Raw genomic sequence first — 19,792 nt, 5'->3', positions numbered from 1 at the left:
AGTGGGATCCTAAGTTTCCAGGGCTGCAGCAGCAAACATACCTTATGGGCTTTTTCAAGTGAGTAGAAGTTCAAATGGAAGTTAGGAGATCATAGTCCTCCACTGATAATTAAGGTACACATTTGTGAGGAAAGGCTCACATAGGTGGAAATTCTGTGTCATATTGTGACCTCAGGTTAATAGAGAGGCTTTAGGGCACTTCTTGGTACAGTCAAGAGCAAAAGGTGGTTAACTAGAGAAGGGATGTGAGGGGAGCCAGAAGACACTCATGCCAGCCTGTGTGTCCCTCTGACACACTCCTGCGTTTGTCCCTTCTCTTCTGCACAGAACACCAAGCTGAATATTATTTTTAGAAAGAAACACACAAAAATTGTCAAATGCTTTGAGCTCTATTATATATTATGGGCTTCCCAGGTGGCTCAGTGGTAAAGAATCCTCTTACCAATGCAGGAGACACAGGAGACATAGATTTGATCCCTGGATTGGGAAGATCCCCTAGAGAAGGAGATGGCAACCCACTCCAGTATTCTTGCCTGGAAAATCCCATGGATAGAGGAACCTGGTGGGCTACATACAGTCCATGGTTTCATAAAGAGTCAGACACAACTGAGCACACATACATGCATTATATCATACAGACAATATGTAAGAATGTTATATAATATTTATGTAACATATATAACTATATATATTATATAATATAACATATAATGGTAATATATAATGCAAGTAATATATTAATACACATTACAATTATGTAATTAATATACAATGCACTATTAATATACTGATACCGATATGTTGGTATCATATTTTAATATATTTGCATACTATAGTGATATAATTCATATTAATATATAGAGTATATAATGCATCATCGCTTCCCTGAGTGCAGCCCTTAGCACACGGTGACGCTGTGCACCGTTACCCCCTACCCTGTTACCAGGCAACGGTTACCGTGGGACTACTCAGCCATTGGTCAGCACCGCAGTGGGCCCTGCCCACAGCAGCCAGCTGTCAAAGAGTGACCGCTAGTGGTCCTCTTCAGCCATTGGTTGGCACCTCAGTGGGCTCCACCCCCAAGCAGCCAACTGTCAGCGAGCAGCCGCTAGTGAGGGCATTTTCAGCTAATGGTCTGTGGAGTGGTAGTTGTCAAGCAGAGAATGAGGTAAGAAGCGGATCCAAGCCTTCTCCTTGAGGCCTTCCAGCTCATTCACCGTTGGGCCAGCGGATGAGCAAGGGGTCCAGGGAACAGACTGGGGGCTGTGTCTACAGGGCTCCGGAGCTCTGGCCAAGGCCACCCAATGGCTAGACCCAGACCTTGAGGCTGCAGTGACCCTTTCCCCCATCTCCACCTCTATGACCTCATGGCAGCAGCCATCTGCATAGGACAGAGTCTGTGGGACCCACCCTCCGCCATTTGGGCCACCTGAGGAGCCTGAAAGCCAGTTGGGTCCTGGGCGCCTGGCTCCCTCAGCCATAACAGCTGGACAGCGTCTGGGGACCTGGCCTGAGGAAGCCACCAGCCTAGATCTTCTTCCTCTCAGCCAGGACTGGACCTCACAGGGTGAAAAACAGAGTAACATTGGCGTGGTGGAGGTTTACAGGAATGTCGTTAGCTGACTGTGACCTGACCTCAGGAACAAAAGCTCAGACACCAAGAAGTTTACAACTCACCCCTCCCCTCCCTCACCTTTCCTAGAAAAGGGCTTCACTGAGAGTTTTCGAGGAATTTGAGGTTTTCAAGGCATGAGCCACCTGTCTTCTTGCACAGCCCTGAATAAACCTTTCTCCTCCACACTCCGATGTTTTGGTATTGTTTGGCCTTTCTGTGCATCGGGCACACCGACTTGTGTTTCTGTAACAATATTACATAGTCTCTAATATTATAAATATGTCTCTTTTAAGAAAATATATAATTTGCTTAAAGGATATGATTCACTAATTTTTTTAAAAAATCAAACTGTTGAAAAACAAAGGAAAAGTACAGTGAGTCCCCTACATGTGAATGAGTTCCATTCTGAGAGCGCATTCATAAGCCAAATTTGTTCATAAGTCCGACAGAGTTACTCTAGGCACCCACCTAACACAATCGGCTATATAGTACTCTACTGTAATAGATTTATTATACTTCTGACACAAATGATACATACAAAAACAAAAAAGAAAAAAATATTTTTCACCTTGCAGTACAGTAATCTTACAGACATGTGAACTAACATGATTGTACATGAGAATGCAGATTCACACGATTCGCTAAATTTTAAGAAGAAAATAAAATTGAACAATGTAAGATGCATATGCACTCTATGAGACCAGAGAAAATAAATTACAAGAAAACGCTAGTGTAATAAAGTGCATTCTTGTTTCATCAGATATCTTACAAAGTAAGGTAAACCTTTAATATTTCCAAGAAAAGTAAAGTAAGTGGATAGAAAACTACCCCTTTACATGGGCAGCTCAGGATATACCTGTAATTGCTGTATAAATAAGTGGCAATTCTATAAATATACAGATATTGTTAAAAGTTAGCACCAAGTAGTATGGAGCAGAGTCTCTTCAAGCAAAGGTCAGGTAATGTTTTAAAAATAACCTCCCATTTAGAAAATATTTTCAAATGACTAATTTTTTATATTTTGACGTAAGAGATGGGAAGCTGTTGTGACTCCCCTGAATTTGGGTTAAATATAACTATAATCACAGCGCTGGAGACTGAGTCCAGTGATTCGCTTTTCTGCTGCTCTCCCTGATAGTCAGCAGCACAGGGCATTTGGGCAGCTTGGACTGAAAGCCTTTGCTTGATCTGCTGGTGGAAATGGACTTTCTTTGCACAGAGCCTGATGGGCCAACCCAGCAAACACTGGGTTCCCAGCGAGGTGGGTTGCTGTGGAAACCAACAGCTCTAAACACCAAAAGGGAAGAAAAATATTAAAATCCCAGCATCAAGGCCAATTTGAGGGAGTATAAAAAACCATGAAAAATGGTCAGAGGGAGCCAAAACTTCACAGAAAGAAACCAAAAAAAAAAAAAAAAAGAACGATGGAGCCTGTAGATTTCACTTTTCCTTCCGTGATAAGTCAGATCTTTTTCCAGTAGATATGAAACCGAGGCTTGGTGGCTGTTCAGACTGAGATGAGCATGGTCCTCCCAGCTGTGTTCCCGGTGAGAACCACAGAGGGGGCTGCGCTCTGGAGTAGTACCCTTCAGCAGGTGACTGTAGGAGAGATGAAGAATGTCGATTATAGAGTTGGCATGAGAAGTTATGAAGTGAAAGTCTTCTGTCATTTGTGGGAAAAAACTAAAGACATACATTATTACTATTTGAAGGTAAAAGGGGAGGAGAGGCGGCATGGCCCCTCGGTGTCTACAGGCAGTTCTGCTAAGTACTTTGCACCTGTGAAGGGTGCACTGCAATTCCTTCCTCTTGCTCCTGCCGTGATGTTTGCTCTAAACTTGCTGTGTGGGTGCCTCCTCTCCAACCAGCAATTTGAAACAGACTTGTCTCCTTTAGTTCTAAGTCTGCGGCAGATAGAAAGGAGATGATGAAAAGATCATGCTGGACTAAAAGATAATGTTTAGTGTTCTACCCACCAAGCAGATATGCTCTTTGAAAATGACTTGGTTTGTGCCCACAGAGTCAAACTCTTCAAATCTGCCAAGAGTAAAGGAGTTCTGAATTATAGGGGAGGAGGAATTCCTGAGCACTTGTTTTTTCCTTCTTGATTCTACCACTGGTCCATGAGAATTTGAGAAGCATGCTGTAGAGGCGGTAACTGAATTCCTGATCATGAAACAATGCTGAGTAAGAGTGTGAAACAAGAAGAGATCTGAGCACACACTCCCAGGGTCCACCCACCATGTGCTGCAGAATTGGAACCCATGATGGACACAGTGAGAACAGAGCCAATGGGATGTATGGGCCTATAGGAAGAGATTTATTCTAAGGAACTGGCCCACATGCTCATGGAGGCTGACAAGTCCCAAGGTCTAATGGGTGAGCCGGCAAGCCGGATGTCCAGGAGAGATGATGGTATAGTTCTAGTTCAAATGCTGGTAGACTTGAAATCAGGGAAGAGCTGACATTCAGTTCAAGTCTGAAAGTAGGAAATGCCAGTGTTCAGAGACTGGTAGGAGGAAGTCTCCCTTTACTCTGGGGGGGATTTTTTGTTCTCTTCAGGTCTTCAACTGATTGGACAGGGCCCACCCACATGAAGGAGGGTGATCTGCTTTACTCAGTTAAATGTTCATCTCCTCCAAATCACCGTTACAGACATACTCAGGATAATGGTTTTTTGTTGCAGCATAGTTGATTTACAGTGGTGTGTTAGTTTCTGTTGTATAGCAATATGATTCAGTGTATGTGTATATATGTGTGTGTGTGTGTATATATATATACGCTTTTCCAGTATGGTTTATTACAGAATATTGGATATAGTTCTGTGTATCATACAGTAGAACCTTGCTGTTTATCTATTTTATATATATAGTAGTTTGTATCTGCTAATCCCAAACTCCTTATTTATCCCTCCCCCGCACCTTCCCCTTTGGTAACTGTAAGTCTGTTCTCTATGTCTGTGAGTCTGTTTCTGTTTTGTAGATAAGTTCATTTGTGCCATATTTTAGATTCCACATATAAGTGATGAAAGTGTATTAGTTGCTCAGTTGTGTCTGACTCTTTGCAACCCCATGGACTGTAGCTCACCAGGCTCTTCTATCCATGGAATTCTCCAGGCAAGAATATCAGAGTGGGTCTCCATTTCCTTCTCCAAGTGATATTGTATGGTGTTTGCCTTTCTTTTCCTGACTTAACCTCACTTAATATGATAATCTCTCATTCATGTTGCTATAGATGACATTTCATTCTTTCTAATGGCTAAGTAACAGTTCACTGTATATATGTACCACATCTTTTTTATCCATCTGTTGATGGATATTCAGACTGCTTCCATGTCCTGCCTACTGTAAATCGTGCTGCTGTGAACACTGAGGTGCATGTATCTTTTCAAATTAGAATTTTCTCTGGATATATGCCCAGGAGTGGATCCTACTGCATATTTAGGTCTAGGGCCATTTATAGGATCTTCCTTTTCTCTGCAAAATGAAATAAATAAATAGTATGTAGTGCCCCACCTTTTCTCAGAGGGTGAGATAGTTGGATGGCATCACTGACTCAATGGACATGAGTCTGAGCAAGCTCCAGGAATTGGTGATGGACAGGGAAGACTGGTGTGCTACAGTCCATGGGGTTGCAAAGATTCAGACAAGGCTGAGCGACTGAACTGAACTGCCCCACCTCATGATAAGATCACTCCCCTGGTTGTCTTTTAATGGGAATAATCTTGTTTGCTGTTGAATGGATAATATAAGCGTTGCTATAAAAATGATACCCCAGTGGGACATTTCTGTAACTTTCACTCTATTTTGCTATGAACCTAAAACTGCTTTTAAAAATAAAGTCTAATTTTTAAAATATGAGCTAAATCTAAACCTACTGAATGGGTGGGCTGTTCCTGCTGTTCTTTATTCATATAAATAAAACAAATTGCAAAATTTTAATACATATGACACCCCAGTAGTCTGTAATAATTACCTAACCACAATAATGTGTTTTCACATCCTGTTACACCAAAAGAAGTAGCTAAATAATCTTTTTCAAGGTATATAATTGCAGAACATATACTAGGCTTCCCATGTTAGAAGAAATTCAAGTGGTAGAACCCAGGGCATTGATTATAAGAAAACTCTTTTTTTACTTAATTTTTATTGGAATGTAGTTGCTTTAAGATGTTATGTTAATTTCTACTGTACAGCAAAGTGAATCAGCTATATGCATACATATATCCCCTCTTTTTTGGATTTCCTTCCCATTTAAGTTATCACAGAGCACTGAGTATAGTTCCCTGAGCAATAAACTCTTTATTAGGTCCTCATTAGTGATCTGTTTGATACATAGCAGTATATGTGCGTCAGCACCATTCTCCCAATTTATCACTTCTTTATTCCCTGCTTGGTGTCCATTCCTTTGGAGAACTCCTTTCTTGTGTTTATTCAGAAATTATTTCACTTTTTCCAAATCTCTGCTGCTTTTGCATTCTCAGCCAACAGTGAAGAGAAAGCAGAAAACTTGTAATCCCAGTTGTTAGTGAATGTTGCATTACAAGACTATGTAAATCATCAACGTGCAATGCCACAAAGCACCTTCCCACTTGTCCTGTTCTAGAGGATTTCTGCTATGAGAGTATTAATTCATTTATAACTTCCCATACCACTGGGGACAAGTAAGACCCAGTTCTGTAAGAAAGCAAATGTGTGCTGCAAATCTGCATTAAAATAACACTGATAAGATTGTCAGGAATGACATGCTTTGTAATGCCATATGCCTGATTTTCTTGATGTTGATTTTATCCCTCTTTTGGCAGTAGTTTTCTCCTCCTATAGTAGGGAGTAACCAGGTTCAGTTTTTGTAGCACTTTTTTTCTCTACAAGGTTTTTGAGAGATTTATTTGGTGCAGACCTTATGTAACTCCTGGGTCTAGGGTTCTTTAGCTATTCCTTATGGTCATCTAGCCAAAAAATGTATTAACTCTGTGATACCAACCGAGCCCTTGAACTCTTTATCAGTAGAAATCAGGAAGGGAAATTCAGTCAAGACTTTTTTGGGAAGGCTGCAGCGTGAGGGATCCAACAAAACCAAGTAACAGGTGCTTTTCCTCGCTCCCAAGGAGGGGCGAGCTGGTTCCTTAAACGGGGTAACAACTGGGGCAGGTCCATGTCTGGGCAGGATGCATTGCTTAGATAGTCTGCCCACCCCCTTGGTGGTACTGTGTGCAGGGACGACTTTTCAGTCATGTCTTCATGATTACCAGCACAGTGACCTTGAGCTGTACACATCATGTTCATCACAGACTGTTGAACAATTTTGCTGCAAATTAGTGCCTGTAGGGCCCTTGTGTAGCAGCCTGAGCCTTGTTTAGGCTGTGTTTACCAGCAACACTGGGCAGGATCAGAAAGCATTGTGTTTGCTGCTGCACAGTGTCTTAAAGGAATAGAGATTTTCTCTCAATTATTGTTGGGGGAAGCCGGGAGGAGCCAGGAGGAAAGGAGTTTGTTATAGGTGGTGGTTTTGAAGAAGATAAGGAATCATGCAAAGTAAAAAAGAATTGCTAAGAAGATAACGTTCCTGGTTAAAACGATTTATATTTTGGATGTAGATCTAGAATTTTTTTTCTAATAAATTTTTTTTGGCTGCACCTTATGGAATGTGGGATCTTAGTTCCCTCACCAGGGATCAAACTTGTGCACTCTGCATTGGATGCGTGCAGTCTTAACCATTGGACCACCAGAAAAGTCCCCAGTCTAGATTATCTAAGCATATCCCGTGAATACTTTCTACCTCCCTTTGCTGTTATTACAGAATCACTGTTGGAGTTCCCCAGTTAATAACCAGTTCTTTGTTGCTCTGTCCTTCTTCCAGAGGTCACCCTGAAGGTCCACATCAGTGATGCCAGCACCCATCAGCCCGTCCCTGATGCGCTCATTGAGATTTTCACCAACCAGGTCTCCATTGCCTCTGGTACCTCGGGGACAGATGGCGTTGCCTTCATCAAATTCCAGTATAAGCTGGGCAGTCAGTTGATTGTCACGGCCACAAAGCATGCCTATGTGCCAAACTCTGCCCCCTGGAAGCCCATCCGGTTACCTGGTAAGGTGGTCTTTACCTTTCTCTAAAACAGGGCATATAATCAGGCTAGGGGTGGAATCAGACACAGAAATGATTTTGTAAGCGTTAAGTCAGACAATTAGGAAAATACATGTGCATTCTCTGCCCTAGTTTTTGGTGCCCCTTATGTGCAGGGAAGGTGGGATCTGGTGTGAAGCTTGGTTGGGCTTCACATTGCTATTCGTACAATGGAACCAAAGCCTTTTCTACTCATTTCTCCACTGTTTCGTTCTGTACATGATGGATCATAACCAGCCAGTGACATTGGGACAGTGCGGTGAAATGGGGCTTCCTCATCTCACTTTAGCATCTGAGAGCAAGGCTGCCAAAAGGTAGGCATGATGGCCAGACTGTCTTTCTCTGTCCCACCTTCTTACCTGCTCAGGAAAAGCACTCCTGCTGCTCCTCCATTCTCAATACTCCATTCCTCCCCTGGCGCGTCTAATCACCAAATGTGTTGTGGTGTTTCCACACACCCAGCAATGTGTCGCCGAGTCTGCGAACCCAGCTGGTACTTGCTAGCTTACCAGTTTATTATAAAGGTTATTAAAGGACCAGTCAGATGAAGACATGTGTAGGGCAAGGTCTGTGGGAAGAGGCATGGAGCCTCCTTCCCTGGCCAGCTGTACCACCTCCTAGCACCTCTGGTGCTCACCAACCAAGAGGCTCACCCAACCCCATCCTCTTGGGTTTTATGGAAACTAAATCATGTAGGCATAACTGATTAAAGCATTAGCCATTAGTGATTGATTCAACCTCCAGCCGCTGTCTCCTTGCTGGAGGTCAGGGGGAGAGGACAGTGAGGCTGACAGATTCCAGTCTCTAGTCACATGGTTTCCCCTGGCAACCAGTTCCCCTCCTTAGGTTATCATGAAGCTTTCCAAAAAGTCATTATATTAACTGAAACTCCCATTGAAAGCCCCATTCATTTGATATGAATAACAAAAGATTCCTTTATTGCCCTTATCACTTAAGAAATTCCAAGGGTTTTAGGAGCTGTGAGCCAGAAATGAGACCCAGACCAAATATATGTTGCATATTATAAATCACAATATCGCATGACCATTCACCCCTGCAAAGCAGTTGGCCTACCACCAGGGGCAAAGATGGTGCCTGACGTGAGTTCAGCTGGGGATGGGGTAGGTGGGAGCAGCAGATGGTGCCCCCTCTGTCCCCTTACTTCAGACTCCATCTCGTGCCTGGACCACATTATCTGCCAGCACACTTGTTGCCAGGGTAATGGGGGGAGGATGGACTTTGGAAACCAGATAACCTGGGTTCTGGCTCCAAATCTATGCTTGAACCCCTCCAGCTTTGATGCCAGTCTCTGCAAAATGGAGCTGATACCACCTTGTAGAGCAGTTCTGAGTAAAAAGTATTTAACATAGGTGCACCCACAGTGTCTAAAACATGGTAGGTGCTCAATAAATGCGTAGCATCTAACACAGTGCCTGGCACAAGGCCAGTATTCGTGCTCACCTCTGCACCGCTGGACCTGCCCCATCAGGGTTCCCATTGCCTCTGGGGCCCATGGAAGCGAAGTGTGGCTATGCCTGTCTCATCCAGCCCCAGCACCTACCCTCTTCCACAAAATTCTCTTTAGTTCAGTTTATATTTGTCAAGTGCCTACTATATGTCAGACACTGCCCTGGCCACTGAGAATACAAATCTAGAGACTTAGGACTTGCTTCTAGGTTTATCCATTAGTTATGAAGTCAGCCACAGAAGCCAGTTCCTTCTGATGGGATCAATACTCTGATAGATTTATGTGCAGATGGGGATGCTGGGGAGGACAGGTCCACCAGCCTACAGGAGCGAATGAAGGAGTTTCCTGGGGAGGCAGAGAGGGCATCTGAGTCTTGAGGATGAATAAATATTAGCATCAGAAGATGCTTGTAAAAACATACAGATTCCAGGACTCACCCATTTGACTGGACAGATTGACCAAGGAAGCTGAATTTTAATAAGCAGTTTCTACTCCCCACAATAACCCCCATCCCCCAGGTATTTATGGATAAAAATGTTCACTGTAATTTGGGACCACTGCTTTGAGAGCTATGGAAAGTGGGTTGAAAATAGGTACAATTGAGGAAATGCTTTAGGAACATTTTAGAGAAAAAGAGATAAACCTGAGGAATATTTAGCAGGCAGAATTCAGAAAGCCTTGGAGAATGGGTGGGAGGGATACAAGGGAAAGAACGTTGGATGAATGTGAGTTGAATCTCAAATTTCTGGCTGGTGATGGAGTGGATAGAATAACAGATGGGCGATGGGCCACCTGGGGTTCCCTAAGGTTGACTGGATTAATGTTGTTGACTGAAAGAAATCCTTTACTCGCTCCCTGTATGTATCCCTCTCTCCAAGCTTGGGGCTCCTACAAAAGTGGGTGGAGATGGGGGTGGAGGTGCAGGAGATGGGAAGGAAAAGAATGAGTGTTAGGGTCATAGTCAGTGATGAATATAGCATAGACTGGATTTAAGCTGCCTGTGGGATGCCAAGCATGTTCGGCCTTTAGTTTCCACTTTCTGGCTATTATGAACGATGTTGCTATGAACTTTCATGTACAAGTGTTTGCATGAACACATATCCTCAGTTCTCTTGGGCATGTACCTGGGAGTGGTGTTCCTGGGTCGCATGGTGACTCTATGTTTAACATTTGGAGGAACTCTGGATTGTTTTCCCAGCACCAAGGTCCATCCTTTTCTTTGTCAGGGCACTTTGTCACATTCTGCTTGTCATGTAGCTATTGGTTGTGTGTCTTAGCCTCCTTCTAATGTAGATCCCTTAAGGGCACAGACTGCCCCCAACAGTGATCTATTCTGCACATCTAGCTCTGGGCCTTATATATGATGGCAGCGAAATAAATGGACTGTGTAGAAAGAGGGGTCATATCCATGGCCAGCCCCTCATTGGGCCCTCTGGCACTGTCCAGAGCCAATTGTGCTAAGTATTGGGTTGGCCAAAAATTCATTTGGGTTTTTCTGTAACATCCTACCAAAAACCTGAATGAACCCAATAATTGCTCTATTTAGCATTTGATATTTCTGGCTCCTAATATTTTCCTTGAAAGTTACTTTACCTCTCTAGGCCTTACTTTCTTCCTCTTTAAATGGAGAGACTGCTGTCAATGGGAACATGTATATTACCATATGTAAAATAGATAGCCAGTAGAAATTTGCTCTATGACTCAAGGAGCTCAAACTGGCATTCTGTGACAACCTGGAGACGTGGGATGGGATGGGAGGTGGGAGGGAAGTTCAAGAGGGAGGTAACATATGTATACCTGTGGCTGATTCAATCTTCCCCACTGGCTCAGCAGGTAAAGAATCTGCCTGCAATACAGGAGACGCGAGTTCGATCCCTGGGTCAGGAAGATCCCCTGAAGAAGGAAATGGCAGCCCACTCCAGAATTCTTGCCTGAAAAATCCAATGGACAGAGGAGCCTGGCGAGCTACAGTCCACGGGGTCCCAAAGAGTCTGACACGACTAAGTGGCTTGAATCTGAAGCAAATATGACATCTGTTCAATATGGATGATGGATACACAGATACCTATGGCTGATTCATGTTAATGTATGGCAGAAACCGACACAATATTGTGAAGCAATTATCCTCCAGTTAAAAATAAACAACAACAGCAACAAAAAAAAAAGTAGGAACTTAGGCCTGGATGGAATTTAAGAGGCCTTTGAACTTGAGCCTGTGAAGCATAGCAGTGAAGGTCAGACTCCAGAGTTCAAATCCTGGATCCAGTATTTACCAGATTCAGGATCTTGGACAAGTTAATTCCTTATCTATAAACCTGTCTCCTTACCTGTCAAAGGGGCATATTAATAATACCTCTTTCAGAGAGCTGTTTTCAAAGTTAAATAAATTACTCAAATTAAACCACCTAGAATAAAGTCTGACATGTCAGTGAGGGTTCAGTAATGTTAGTGATTATTGTTATCCCATAATACATTGATTTGGTTTTTTTGTTAAGTTCATATTCTACCCAGAAGAATTAGGTGTTTCCCCCCTGGCCACACCTTGCAGCATGCAGAATCTGAATTCCTCAAGCAGGGATAGAATCTGGACCCTGGCAGTGAAAGCACTGAGTCCTAAGTGCTGTTCAGCCAGGGAATTCCCAAGAAACGTGTAGGCTCTGTGAATTTGTAGGTTGGAAGTCGAGGTCTTTAAACAAGAATTTAAAGTCGCACAAGTTCTGTCGTCTGTGTTCATTTGCTTCAGTCGTGTCCGACTCTTTGCGACGCCATGAACTGTAGCTCTCCAGGCTCCTCTGTCCATGGAACTTTCCAGGCAGGAATACTGTAGTGGGTTCCCAGTTCCTACTCCAACAGATCTTCCCCACCCAGGGATTGAACCTGCATCTGTTATGTCTCCTGCATTGGCAGGCGGATTCTTTACCATTAGTGCCACCTGCAAAGTGTCATCTTATTAGTTCCCAAAATACAGTGGGAAAAAAAATGTTTATCGTTGACTTATCCATTAACCTAAGCACATATTGTGAGTCTTTTTTAATGTTAATATCCAATATTTTACATACATACAGTGTGTGCATTGTAACTTTTAACAGATTCCTAATGTGAAGAAGTTCAGATACTTTACTAAGAACTTCTAAAGAATAAAAAAATATGTAGTTAACTGTTGTAGGCTAAGCAGTTGTTATAGAGAGATTGCAGGACGCATGGAGTTTTGAAAGACTTTTGCTAACAATACTTAAAGGACAAACTGTTTCCTTTCTCTCTGTTGATGATAATTCTGACACCTAGTAAGTGGGTTTTCTTCTCAAATCAACCAGTTCTCCACCTTTCTGGATACCAACTGGGTGTCTTACAATTCAGTTCCATTCTGACAGTTGTTGTTCAGTCACTCAGTTGTGTCCGACTCTTCGAGACCCCCTAGACTGCCATCTCCTGGAGCTCGCTTAAACTTGTGTCCATTGAGTGGTGATGCCGTCCAACCATCTCGCCCTCTGTCATACCCTTGTCCTCTTGCCTTCAATCTTTCCCAGCATCAGGATCTGACAGTAACTGTCCAAAATTAGCCCAAATGCTACCTATTAAGGGCTCAGTCCCATGAGACTGTCCTCTAATTCAGACACAAGCCCTAAGTGGTCACCTGTACTTCTGACCAATCAGCTATAAATCAGAGGTTCCCATGAGCCCCTCCCTGGTTTCTTTTACTGTAATGACTCCCAGAACTCAGAAAAACAATGACTTACATTTGCTGGTTTATAACAAGTATCATAATGGATGCAGATGAACAGCCACATGAAGAGGTACAACGGGGTGAGATCCAGAGGGTCCTGGCCATGGAAGCTTCTATCCCCGTGGAGTTGAGGTGCACCACACTCCTAGCACATAAATGTACTCACCAGTTTGAAGTTCCCCAAGCCTGTACCTTTGGGACTCTCATGGTAGCTTCATCAGTCATGGCAGGTGTGATCAGTCATGAACTGAACTCTCCACCCCATCTATTCTCTCTGGATAATGGGAAGTGAGCCTGAAAGTTCCAAGATTCTCATCATGGTTTGATCTCTTTGGTGACCAACCCGCATCCAGGAGGCCACCCGGAGTCTCCTCATCAGATCAGAAAGATACTCTGGTGACTCAGGAATTTACAAGGGGTTTTGAGCCAGGAACCAGAGGCAGAGAACAGATATATATTTATTATTATGTCACATTAGTAAAAAATCAATGTTGTTGATTGATTTTAACCCAGAGAATCCAAAGAATGCAGAGTACTTAAAAAATTGGTATGAGCACTTTGATTTAGAAGTCAGAATTCCCTCATATCCATCTTTGTTTCCACAGTATTTTCTTCACTAAGCCTGGGCCTGCTTCCAGAACGATCCGCTACCCTGATGGTGTATGAAGACGTTGTCCAGATAGTCTCAGGATTCCAAGGTATGTCTGATATTTAAAAAGAGGAGCGATGGTAACTTTGGGGCCAACTGTTAAGATGTGAGGAATGGGTAGTCAGGTAGCGATGGCCACGAGCATGTCCACAGCTGGACATAATGGCTGTAGTCCCTACAAGTGCGCGGACACGTTGGCATTTCGGTGAAACTGTTGGCTGTGGCCTTGTTTGTTATCAGCCCAGCCTTTGAACTGCAGAGAGGTAAGAAGAGGCTCTGCCCTCTGTTCACACCACGTCTCTCTCTTCTCCAAAGGTGAGAATTTCATCCCAGGGTCAGAATCCAGACCGTGCCTGGGCCTCTCTGATCAGTGGATACAGTCACTCTGAAAAGTTTCATAAGCATTTGAGTATATAGAGTTTCAGGGGGGGTTGTTTGTTTTTAATTTTTTTGGCTAGGCCTTGTGGCTGGTGAGATCTTAGTTGCCTGACCAGGGGTTGAACTCACACCCCCTGCAGTGGAAATGCAAGTCCTGACCGCTAGACCCCCAGGAAACTCCCTAGAGTTTCAGTTTTGCAAAACAGGACAGTTCCAGAGATCTGTTGCACAATGGTGTAAATATACTTCACATTGGTGCACTGGACACATAAAACTGGTTAAGATGGGGACTGGCCTGGCAGTCCAGTGGGGTTAAGACTCTATGCTCCCAATGCAGGGGACACAGATTTGATCCCTGTTTGGGAAACTAAGACCCCACATAGATATGGCAAAAAAACAAAAACAAACAAACAAAAAAAAAACTGGTTAAGACAGTAATTTAATGTTAGGTGTTTTTTACAATAAAAAAAATTTCTTCCCCCACCCAAAAAAGAAAACAAAAAATTCACAGGCGTTCAAGTGTGGCCTTTTTCTATCTCTTATCCCCTTGTGTTTTTAGCCCATCTCATGTGCAGTGGTGTAAAGGTGACCTCACCCCTCTAACTGCTCTTCCAGAAAATCTGGTACAGAAGGTTTATGGAATTTGCCCTCTGTTTGGGGCTGGCCTTGGAACTGGGAATCAGACTTGTGTCAAACCTTTTTTGTGCTGAGATGATTGGTTTCTTCCATCTTAACCATGGGCCTGAAAATGATATTTCCTGTCTTTTAATGTTTCATCAGATTCTTTTTTTTTGTTTACTTTTTGTTGTTGTTCAGTCCCTAAGTCATGTCCAACTCTTTGTGACCCCATGGACTGCATCACGCCAGGCTTCCCTGTCCTTTACTATCTCCCGGAGCTTGCTCAAACTCTTGTCCATTGAGTCAGTGATGCCATCCAACCATCTCATTCTCTGTCATCCTCTTCTCTTCTTGCCCTCAGTCCTTCCCAGCCTCAGGGTCTTTTCTAGTGAATAGGCTCCTCACATCAGGTGGCCCAAGTATTGGAGCTTCAGCTTCAGTATCAGTCCTTCTAATGAATATTCAGAGTTGATTTCCTTTAGAATAGATTGATTTGATCTCCTTGCAGTCCAAGGGACTCTCAAGAGTCTTCTCCAACACCACAGTTCAAAAGCATCAATTATTTGGTGCTCAGCCTTCTTTATGGTTCAACTCTCACATCCGTACATAACTACTGGAAAAACCATTTTTTGTTTGTGCTAAGTCGCATCAGTCGTATCCGACTCTGCAACCCCATGGACTGTAGCCCACCAGGCTCTTGAGTCCATGGGATTCTCCAGGGAAGAATACTGGAGTGGGTTGCCATGCCCTCCTCTAGGGGATCTTCCCGACCCAGATATTGAACCCAAGTCTCTTATGTCTCCTGCATTGGCAAATGGGTTCTTTACCAGTAGTGCCACCTGGGAAGCCCCCTTGTTTGTTTGTTTTATTTATCCTATATTTTAATACTATTTACACCAATTATTATCTGCCTAAAGCATCCGTGTGCCATCTGCGAGTGAGATGACTTTATTCCTTTTTTTATTGCGTAGTTGTGGGAACATACAAGGAGGTTAACATGCTACTCTTAGAAGTATATAAAGAGAAATAAGGAGAAATGTCTGGGAGCATATGTGACCTGAGTTTGGGAGAGAGAACAGGAATAGATACATAGATTTTAATGTCATCTGCACAGTGAAAGCCCTAAGTCACCTCCTGCTTTTCTCCTAAGAGACAGCAGAGATAGGCCTGAGTCCTCAGTATCCTTTCACATCAGGACCACAATGGGGGCTGTTGGGCCTGGGACCTCCAGTTGCTCTTTAATTACCTTTGCCATTGTTTTTTCACAACTGAAATATAATGGTTCCCCACCTCCAGTCTTACTGGGATATAATAGACATATATCTTTAATGATTTGATATGTGTATATATTACACAGTGATCACCACCATAAGTCTAGTTAACATCCATTATCACACAGTTTTTTCTTGTGATGAGAACTTATAAGATCTACTCTCTTAGCAACTGTCAAATATACAATCAGTTCAATTCAGTTCAGTCACTCAGTCACGTCTGACTCTTTGCAACCCCATGAACTGCAGCATGCCAGGCCTCCTTGTCCATCACCAGCTCCCAGAGTTTACTCAAACTTATGTCCATTGAGTCGGTGATGCCATCCAACCATCTCATCTTCTATCGTCCCTTTCTCCTCCCGCTTTCAATCTTTCCCAGCATCAGGGTCTTTTCAAATGAACCAGTTCTTTGCATCAGGTGGCCAAAGTATTGGAGTTTCAGCTTCAGCCTCAGTCCTTCCAATGAATATTCAGGACTGATTTCCTCTAGGATGGACTGGTTGGATCTCCTTGCAGTCCAAGGGACTCTCAAGAGTCTTCTCTAATACCACAGGTCAAAAGCATCCATTCTTCGGCGCTCAGCTGTCTTTATAGTGCAACTCTCACATCCAGACATGACTACTGGAAAAACTGTAGCCTTGAAGCTGAAACTCCAATACTTTGGCCACCTGATACGAAGAGTTGACTCATTTGAAAAGACCCTGATGCTGGGGAAGACTGAGGGCAGGAGCAGAAGGGGATGACAGAGGATGAGATGGTTGGATGGCATCACCGACTCAATGGACATGAGTTTGGGTAAACTCTGGGAGTTGGTGATGGACAGGGAGGCCTGGCGTGCTGCAGTTCATGGGGTCACAAAGAGTCAGACTCAACTGAGGAACTGAACTGAACTGAACTGACTAGATGGACCTTTGTTGGCAAAGTAATGTCTCTGCTTTTTAATATGCTATCTAAGTTGGTCATAACTTGCCTTCCAAGGAGTAAGCATCTTTTAATCTCATGGCCACAGTCACCATCTGCAGTGATTTTGGAACCCAAAAAAATAAAGTCAGCCACTATTTCCACTGTTACCCCATCTATTTGCCATGAACCAGATGCTGTGATCTTAGTTTTTTGAATGTTGAGCTTTAAGCCAACTTTTTCACTCTCCCCTTTCACTCTCATCAAGAGTTTCTTTAGTTTTTCTTTACTTTCTGCCATAAGGGTGGTGTCATCTGCGTATCTGAGGTTATCGATATTTCTCCCGGCAATCTTGAGTCCAGCTCGTGCTTCATCCAGCCCGGCATTTCTCATGATGTACTCTGCATATAAGTTAAATAAGCAGGGTGACAATATACAGCCTTGACGTACTCCTTTTCCTATTTGGAACCAGTCTGTTGTTCCATGTCCAGTTCTAACTGTTGCTTCCTGACCTGCATACAGGTTTCTCAAGAGGCAGGTCAGGTGGTCTGGTATTCCCATCTCTTTCAGAATTTTCCAGTTTGTGGTGATCCACACAATCAAAGGCTTTGGCATAGTCAATAAAGCAGAAATAGATATTTTTCTGGAACTCTCTTGCATTTTCGATTATCCAGCGGATGTTGGCAATTTGATCTCTGGTTCCTCTTCCTTTTCTAAAACCAGCTTGGACATCTGGAAGTTTATGGTTCACATATTGCTGAAGCCTGGCTTGGAGAATTTTGAGCATTACTTTAACAGCATGTGAGATGAATGCAATTGTGCAGTAGTTTGAGCATTCTTTGACATTGCCTTTCTTTGGGATTGGAATGAAAATGGACCTTTTCCAGTCCTGTGGCCACTGCTGAGTTTTCCAAATTTGCTGGCTTATTGAGTGCAGCACTTTCACAGCATCATATTTCAGGATTTGAAATAGCTCAACTGGAATTCCATCACCTCCACTAGCTTTGTTCATAGTAATGCTTCCTAAGGCCCATTTGACCTGCTATTTACCTGGGGCCCTACTATGGTGGAGGTAATGAAAATAATGGCGACCTCCTTCAAAAGGTCCCATGCATGCATTGCTACACTCGGTGCCCCCAACCCTACAGCAGGCCACCACCAACCCATGCCACCACCAGAGTCTCCTGGACACTCATGGGCAAGTCTGGGTCATTTTCTGGTGGGGTCACTACTCCTTTCTCCTGTTACACACAAGGTTCTGTTTGTGCCCACCAAGAGTCTATTTCCCCAGTCCTATGTAAGTTCTGGCAGCTCTATGGTGGAGTTATTGGCGACCTCCTCCTCCTCCGAGCTTATGCCATACCCAAGTCTGCTGCAGGCACCAGGCCATATATTATGTCCCCAGAGCATATTCATCTTGTAACTGGAAGTTTGTGCCTTTAACCACCTTTATCTGTCCTCCTCATCCCCTGCCTCCTGCCTTTGGCAACCATTCTAATTCCACTTATAGGTGAGATCATACAATATTGTCTTTCTCTGACTGATTTATTTCACTAACATAGTGTCCTCAAGGTCTATCCACGTTGACCCAAATGCCAGAATTTCCTTCCTTTTATGGCTGAATAATATTCCACTGCATATATTTGTGTGTGTGTGTGTATACATATACATATATATAAACATGCATACATTTCCTGTATCCATTCATCCATCAATGGACACTTACATTGTTTCCATGTCTTGGCTCTTGTGAATAATACTGCCATCTTTGCCTGAATAAATAACTGCTGACCCTGGGGGACTCAGCCACTCATGGTCACAGCAGAACATGTGGCTGGAGGAGTTACTTGTTTTCCGACCCTCCAAGATGGCTATTTCTTACGCTCTAACCCCTGCACCACTGTTTTCTCCCATTATGTGTTGTTGTTCAGTTGCCAGTTATGTTCTGACTCTTTGTGAACCCATGGGCTGCAGCACGCCAGGCTTCCCTGTCCTTCATCATCTCCCAGAGCTTGCTCAAACTCATATATCCATTGAGTCACTGATGCCATCCAACTAGCTCATCCTTTGTCGTCCCCTTCTCCTCCTGCCTTCAGTCTTTCCCAGCATCAGTCTTTTCCAATGAGTCAGCTCTTTGCATCAGGTGGCCAAAGTATTGGAGCTTCAGCTTCAGCATCAGTCCTTCCAATGAATATTCAGGGTTGATTTCCTTTAGGATTGACTGGTCTGATCTCCTAGAGTAGACTGGAGATCTCCCACTCTTTAGTGGGCAAGTATTCAAGCCCATGTGTTTATGCTTAGTTGCTCAGTCATGTCCAACTCTTTGCAACCCCGCCAGGTACCTCTGTCCATGGGATTTTTCCAGGCAAGAACACTGAAGTGGGTTGCCATTTCCTTCTCCAGTGGATCTCCCCAACCCAAGCTCTTCTCTCTCTTCTTTTTCCTGGAATTGAACTAAGAACCCGGAAGAGGTGAGGATCTTAGCTAATGGTAGAATCATGAGATGCAGCAGGTCTGTGATCACACCAGGCCACCTACAAGCCCAGATTCAAAGGGAACAGAAAGTATGAATCCGAAAAGGGTGCCGGCTGGTAGCAGAAAGAAGCAGACTGGGAATTCATGGAGTCTTGTTAATGGTAACATTCAAGTGAAATCTACCAACTCCTGCCACTGGTCCCAGAGCTTCCCCAAGCCCAGAACTAGGCGTCCATGTGCCTTCCACACCTTCTGGCTCCAACCTTGGATTCCACCCATTCCTGCCTCCCTTTTGCCCCCTTCTTTCCTTATCAGTAACCAGGAAGGTGAATTAAAACAGCCTTCCAGCTGAGGGTTCTGTATCTTATCACAAAAACCACCCTTCCTGCCATATCTGGCAGTAATGTCTTAGCTCCCAGACAAAACTGAAAAACCTGAAGAGTGAGGGTCATATTCACCTTAACACTCCCAGGGCCTGGCCCCACACCCACTTTAGTATCCGTATACAATAAGCAGTTCATTGAAAGGCTGAGTAAATAAATATTTTAAAAACCATCCAGATCCCACTGCT

General features: G+C 43.6%; 1 protein-coding gene across 1 annotated transcript in view; it reads left to right on the top strand.

The window, feature by feature from the left end:
- The window catches only part of FAM171A1 (family with sequence similarity 171 member A1), a 126,513-nt gene that overhangs the window by 64,470 nt on the left and 42,251 nt on the right, over nucleotides 1-19,792 (top strand). Inside the window, exons 2-3 of the mRNA XM_043882900.1 lie at nucleotides 7,475-7,702; nucleotides 13,536-13,628. Coding sequence (XP_043738835.1) covers nucleotides 7,475-7,702; nucleotides 13,536-13,628 — 321 coding nt within the window. The remainder of the gene's footprint in view (nucleotides 1-7,474; nucleotides 7,703-13,535; nucleotides 13,629-19,792) is intronic.

Source organism: Cervus elaphus, chromosome 23 (assembly GCF_910594005.1).
Source record: "Cervus elaphus chromosome 23, mCerEla1.1, whole genome shotgun sequence".
In the NCBI taxonomy this organism is placed as follows: Eukaryota; Metazoa; Chordata; class Mammalia; order Artiodactyla; family Cervidae; genus Cervus; species Cervus elaphus.
This window is presented reverse-complemented; position numbering and strand designations above follow the sequence as displayed.